At 43.7% G+C, this 6719-nt stretch overlaps 1 protein-coding gene across 6 annotated transcripts in view; it reads left to right on the top strand.

The window, feature by feature from the left end:
- The window catches only part of nsd2 (nuclear receptor binding SET domain protein 2), a 25645-nt gene extending 19590 nt beyond the window's left edge, over nt 1-6055 (top strand). For all 6 annotated transcript variants that reach the window (XM_050061786.1, XM_050061789.1, XM_050061790.1 and 3 more), the window contains 5 exons: nt 966-1082; nt 1407-1548; nt 1642-1748; nt 1926-2124; nt 2757-6055. In XM_050061786.1, the coding sequence (XP_049917743.1) occupies nt 966-1082; nt 1407-1548; nt 1642-1748; nt 1926-2124; nt 2757-3082 (891 nt within the window). In that variant the 3' untranslated portion in view covers nt 3083-6055. The remainder of the gene's footprint in view (nt 1-965; nt 1083-1406; nt 1549-1641; nt 1749-1925; nt 2125-2756) is intronic.
- The last annotated feature ends 664 nt before the right edge of the window (nt 6056-6719 follow it).

Below are 6719 nucleotides of genomic sequence, written 5' to 3'. Positions count from 1 at the left end.
AACACACAGTAAACAGTAAACACACAGTAAACACATAACACAGTAAACATACAGTAAACAGTAAACACACAGTAAACAGTAAACACACAGTAAACATGGTAAACACACAGTAAACACAATATAACACAGTAAACACACAGTAAACACACAGTAAACATGATAAACACACAGTAAACACACGGTAAACATGGTAAACACACAGTAAACACACGGTAAACAGTAAACACACAGTAAACATGGTAAACACACAGTAAACACACGGTAAACACACAGTAAACACACAGTAAACAGTAAACACACAGTAAACATGGTAAACACACAGTAAACACACGGTAAACATGGTAAACACACAGTAAACACACAGTAAACATGGTAAACACACAGTAAACACACGGTAAACATGGTAAACACACGGTAAACACACGGTAAACATGGTAAACACACGGTAAACACACAGTAAACACACAAATCAGCTTCACTATAACTCGCAGCATTCACAGACAAACACTTGTCTTTATCTGGACACATTTTCCCCACAAATACAACATGCTAACGTTATTAGCACAAGCCTATGGCATTTTACATTGTATAAATTAGCCTAGCAGCTAGCAGAGATTTCCTCTGCTCATATTTCAGCCAGGATAAATCACACACAGTGTGTGGAGGCTTTATTGTCTTCACAATTTATTGTTTATCTGTGAAATTAAAATAAATCAAAGCTTTGTTTCCACTGAGAGAAATGGTGTCAGCTTACAGAGACAGACAGGAGGTCTGCGTCACTGTGATGTGGAGTTACATTTCTGGGGAGGTGCACGTCAGACTAAGGCGTAGGTTACGGTGTAGGCTCTCACTGTAGCCGATACATGTAGCTGTCTGTTGTAATAAAAACATCCAGATCACTGGTGATCCTTGATCGTCTCAGGATGTGTCTCGTATCAAGATGTCTCTGGTCTGTGTCTCATCAGGGCGAGTTTGTCAACGAGTACATCGGAGAGCTGATAGACGAGGAGGAGTGCAGGGCGAGGATCAAGTACGCCCAGGAGAACAACATCACTGATTTCTACATGCTCACCATCGACAAGGTCAGTGCCGAACAGAACGTTGGACCTTCTTTGTTTCTGCTCCGCAGTGTGTCAGGGTGCTGTTTCCTCCACAGCAGCTCCATTTCCACTGAGAGCCACAGAAACACAAAGGTATTACATTGGGAATGTTACATGACAAACACCTGTAACATTACAGTAGTTAATACTACACATCCAGCCTCCGCTGCAGGTCTGATGCCAGGTCAGACGCCAGGTCTGAGTAGCTGGTTCCTGTAAAGACGTCTGTTAAAGAGTGTTAGATAAAGAAACAAACTACAGATGATGAAGCCGTGACTTTACTCTGAATGTCTGGATGTTTTTTAGGACCGGATCATCGACGCTGGTCCGAAGGGAAACTATTCTCGCTTCATGAACCACAGCTGTCAGCCCAACTGTGAGACACAGAAGTGGACAGTGAACGGTGACACGCGAGTCGGCCTGTTCGCTGTCTGTGACATCCCAGCAGGTGAGACTGATCAGAGCTTCGTCTGCACGTGTCCTTCACCTGTTGGAAGAATAATTACAACAAGAAATGTGTTTTTTTATTTTTGTATTTCAGGGACAGAGCTTACCTTTAATTACAACCTGGACTGCCTCGGGAACGAGAAGACCGTCTGTCGCTGCGGCGCTCCAAACTGCAGCGGCTTTCTGGGTGATCGGCCGAAGGTGAGCTTCAGAATCAGAGCTGTGTGTTCATAGTTACAGAAGGTTCCAGATTCCGTGTGAAAACATACGTTACATGAACTGAAGCAGACGTGTGTTCACAGATTCTGAGTTGATGGAAAAATAAGCTGAGCTGAGCTGAATAGATTTAATCACTTCATCCCATCGTCTCCTCTGCAGAACTCTAACGGCCAAACAGCCGAGCCCAAAGGGAAGAGACTGAAGAGGAAATATAAGAGGAGGAAAAGTGAGGGCAAGAAAAAGTCTGATGACGACTGTTTCCGCTGCGGAGACGGAGGACAGCTGGTGATCTGTGGAAAGAAGACGTGCACCAAAGCTTATCACCTGTCCTGCCTCAACCTCACCAAGAGACCCTTCGGTAAGAAATGATGATTGTTGATGAGTAAAACTCTGACAGTGTGGCTGCTGTTAACACCTACGCCTACTAACCAACCAATAGAGACGCAGCATGAGATGACACACTGATCAGCGCTACAATGCTAAATGCTAGTAGGTGTTAATGAATAGACTTTGAGCTCTGGCTGCAGAATCGTCCTCTTTGCTCCAACACATCCTCACTGCGACCTCGTCACATGTTTAAACAATAGCAGTGATCAGCTGGGTGTGTCTAACACGAGAGGTGTAAATCACCAGCTTCATCACGATGAGATATTATGTCGATTCTTTGGAAGAAGATATGATGTTGTTCGATATTACAAAGTCTGCCAGGATACGATTCTGATACGATGTGATTTAGAGGTCTGTGATCGATATGAGACGATACTAAAAGATCATTTAATACAGTCTGTCACAGCAGAGTCTGTCTGTCTGTCGCTGTCTGTCTGTCGCTGTCTTGGTCTGTCTCTGTCTTGGTCTGTCTTGGTCTGTCTCTGTCTGTCTGTCTGATGTCAGGACAGGAGTTGACGTCTCTACTCTGTCGTGTGTTTGAGTTTCTGTCACCGTGTGTTCTGTGACGAGATCAGCTGTGACTGTGCGTGGTGTGGTCCGCAGGTCGCTGGGACTGCCCCTGGCACCACTGTGACGTCTGCGGGAAGAACTCTGAGGCGTTCTGTCAGCTCTGCCCCAACTCCTTCTGCAAGGCTCACCAGGAGGGGGCGCTGCGTCCCTGGCCCCGCACAGGACAGCTGTGTTGTCTGGAGCACGACGAGCTGGAGGGAACGGACAACCCGGATCAGGGCGTCACCTCGGAGACCACCACCACGACAACCACCGCCACTACTGCCGCCATCTGCGGCCGTCCACCTAAAGGCTCCAGGAAGGCAGACGGAGCTGAGGCCAAAACTAAAGGCTCCAAGAGGAAAGCAGCAGAGGCCTGAAAGTGACCTTTGACCCCTCAGAGAGCCCAAACACCAAACCAGACTCTGACACCTGCTTCATGAACACACATAAACCCCCTCGTCATAACGTCTCCAAGACCGCCAAAATCCAAGCACTGTACATGTTCATCAGGGAAAGCCGCTGATCTCTCACACGCTCGCCGCTCAGACCGTTCTGATTTTTATTTTAAAGATTTTCAGGTTTATTTTTTAACTTGTCTGCACTGAGGCCAACCATCTGTGGTAAAGCACAAAGCAGCACAGCGAGCGCAGCGCAGAGCGAGCGCGGCGCAGGTCAGGAAGCTTCTGCTGCCTTGGTTCTGTCTGAAACCAGCTGAAGTTTACCTGAGCAGCAGCGTCACCGCCTGCTAACTTGAATCTCTAAGCCCCGCCCCCTCCCGTCACTCAACACGGATGATCTTGAACATCAGAGTTTTATAGCTGTATCTATATATGTGTATATCAAAGACCAAATTATGATTACTGGAGTTATGACATCAGACAGGTGCCAAATGGAGCTTTTATTTTTATATATAGAATATATATGGCAGATGGAATACGGAGCGGCGGGACGCTGTGGGTCGGCCTTGTTACTCGTGTGTGTCGTAGCCGTAGGTTACGTTAACTGTAGACGTTTGTTTTACATCCTGTTGTTTTATTTTAGCTCAGTTTTACTCTTTAGACTCGACTTATTTCTTCGTCTTTGTTTTTTTCCTTGGGTATCAGGATGCTGAACGATGGCGCCACAAACCGTTAATCTACCTGCCTGTCCACAGAGCGAGCGCTTACAGGAAGTACTAACCAGAGAGCCGACTGACGTACAAACACTACTGGGAGGTTACAGCTCTTACAAGCTCTCTGCTCCGCGCTAAATCAGACAAATGAAGGAATACGAACGATTTTCTACGTGTTGAGTCGAAACCTTTAAGATGCTATTCAGTTTTTTTTCTTCTGAAATCTGAGGTGCAAAAATGTTTTATGTTTGAATGATTCAGATTCTGTTGACTTTTTATCGATGTTAAATTCACTGATTGTCGTCTCCTGTTAATCCTCAGGAGGTTTTTAGTCTCAAACTGCGTCCTTTAATACAGGCTAATGGCACGCAGGCTAATGGCACGCAGGCTAATGGCACGCAGGCTAACGGCACGCAGGCTAACGGCACGCAGGCTAGCATCCTGTCATTCCCACTGTGGTCAGTCTGTCATGTCAGTACTTGACATGAAACAACACAGGGAAGGTTAAGAGAAGGACTACAGTACATTTCAGGACTTAAATGCTCTCGGCGGTCTGTGAGCTCGGGCTGCGCTCCTTAAACCTCAGCTGTACTTAAAGCGTAACGCTGAGAGCTGAGTCGTAGTTCCTGCCTCGGCCTGTGTGAAGTGAATGTCACCATCCATGCATGTCTGGACACTAAGTGGACCTTAGCGTGGCTTAACGGTGCACACTCTAATCTTTTGTACCAAACTCCAGCAGCCGCTGCTCCTTCCTCATGTCAGTGTCACCTGATGTCAGCAGTAGGACGGTAAACTCCTCCGTCCTCCACCCTCCTGCTGGAGGCCAACACACACCCTCAGTAGAATATAACGGTGTGCATCTCAGCAGCTGAGACACTGACAAACAAACGTTCCTTTAAAATATTCACCATTAAAAATCAGATCTGAGCCTGACAGTCTAACATGTCCCAAAGTGGCCACCGTACAGAGGCAAAGTCCCTCCTTTTATTACTGATCCTGTTTGAACTGTGCCAGAAATTACACGTATGATATTTGTCAATGTCAGTAAAGTGTGTCGCAGGTTCGTGTTGTTACCATGACGATCAGTATGAAACCACTCAGCCTTACAAGATAAACATCATCACCAGCAGCAGCTCAGTAACTTTCTCTGTTCCACGCACAAATGTAACACCACAGTACCTCACGTGTTTCACCCAGAGACTCGTCTGAATTCAGCTGTGAAGCAAAACAACAAGCAAGACGCTCGTTACCTGTGTGAGCGCGTTCTGGAACCAGACACTGACGTCACCTATACGACCTTAAGAATCTTCTAAAAACTGCGACTTTGTTGACTCACAAAATTATTCTGAAATGAACGAACGTGATTTTTGGCTCAATTCAAACAGGATCAGAAAATTTGGCTGTAATGTTGTTAACTGATGAAGATATTCTGTCATGGCCGACACAGGAAGTGGAGGGACTTGGTCTCGCTATATGAGGAGCTTTGAAACGTCTTCCTGTTGGTTTGTTGAGCAAAACAAAACCAAACCTGTTGCTGTTTGTCTTCGACACCCGGTAGACACTGATCATAGTTTCAGATTTCGTATTCAAGTCTCTGATGATGATGATGATGATGATGATGTCATCAGTCTCTGAAGACAGTTCTTCTTCTTTTATTTAATATCTGACATCATAAAAATGTTTGATGGTGGAATCTGAATCTCTCCAAATAGGCGGCCATTTTATCTTTGAGAGCCGCCATCGGTGCTTCGTCTAACTTCCTGTAAAACATCTCTTAAGAGAACAGATTAAAGTTGTACAGACACATCGGGAGGCCATTTTGTTTTCTAACAGCACCTTTTTTATTTTTTTAGAGTTTTGATTTTTCCCAGGGCGTGTGAACGGGACACACGTCCAGAGGTGCAACGAGTGTCGTACGAGTATTTTGGACTTTGTGTGTCTCCTAACTTTGACTTGTGTTGAGTGAATGTAGTCCAGCCAGTTGTCTTTGTAAGCACTGTAACTTCCTGTAGAGCTCAAGTGTAACGTTTAATTCTGTAACTACTGTCATAGTAAACCAGAGACTAATGTGTACATAATGTATAAGTGGTAATAGTGATGCATCTATTGTAAATATCATACAGTCACTCTGACGTTGTATTTGTTTTTTTTTGTTTTTTTTCTTGATGCAGTGCTGAAACACTTTTGTGCAGGATCTCACGTCTGTTGAATCGTGCAATAAAAAGTGACCAAACATGGATCAGTGTCTGAACTTTGTTCTCATCACACTGAGAGTTACCTCGTGTGAAGACGCCGTGACTTCAGTCCATCAGTCTGTCAGTCCGTCATGTCAACTTTTAAACTCAGTCGTTTTTTAACTGGTTTCTTCTGTTTTAAATACCAAGTTTTTAACTGTTGGACAAAAAAAGACTTAATAAGCATCAACAACCAGGTGTAGTCATGCATAATTATGTCTAGGTATGGTCAGAAACAAAATGTAAAAAATAAAATTAAATGCCATTTTAAAAAAAAAAAAAAAAAAGTGGTATATAATGTCCAAAAAAAAAAAAAAAAAAAAAACTCATGGTATGTCAGAAAAATGTTAGAAAAAATGTCAAACTAAAGAACGTCATAACCAAAAAGACGTCACTAAAAAGACATGGTTTGGTATAACATAAAAAAAATCTAATGGTACAGTATACCATAAAGATGTCATACTCTTTACTGTCAGAAATCATGGTAAAGTACATTATTAGAAAAAAGTCATATGATGAAAAGTCAAAAACATTTTCCCCACAAGTGTCTGAGTATATTATGTCATAAAGATGTCAAGTATATGTCATGGTGTCATAAAAGGACATTCAGAGTGTGCTGTAAAAATGTAACAAACAATGTTAAATATATCAATCAATTCTATCAATTTT

This window comes from Epinephelus moara, chromosome 14, assembly GCF_006386435.1.
Source record: "Epinephelus moara isolate mb chromosome 14, YSFRI_EMoa_1.0, whole genome shotgun sequence".
Classification (NCBI taxonomy): Eukaryota; Metazoa; Chordata; class Actinopteri; order Perciformes; family Serranidae; genus Epinephelus; species Epinephelus moara.
The sequence above is the reverse complement of the archived record's forward strand: the minus strand, read 5'-3'. Positions and strand labels throughout refer to the sequence as shown.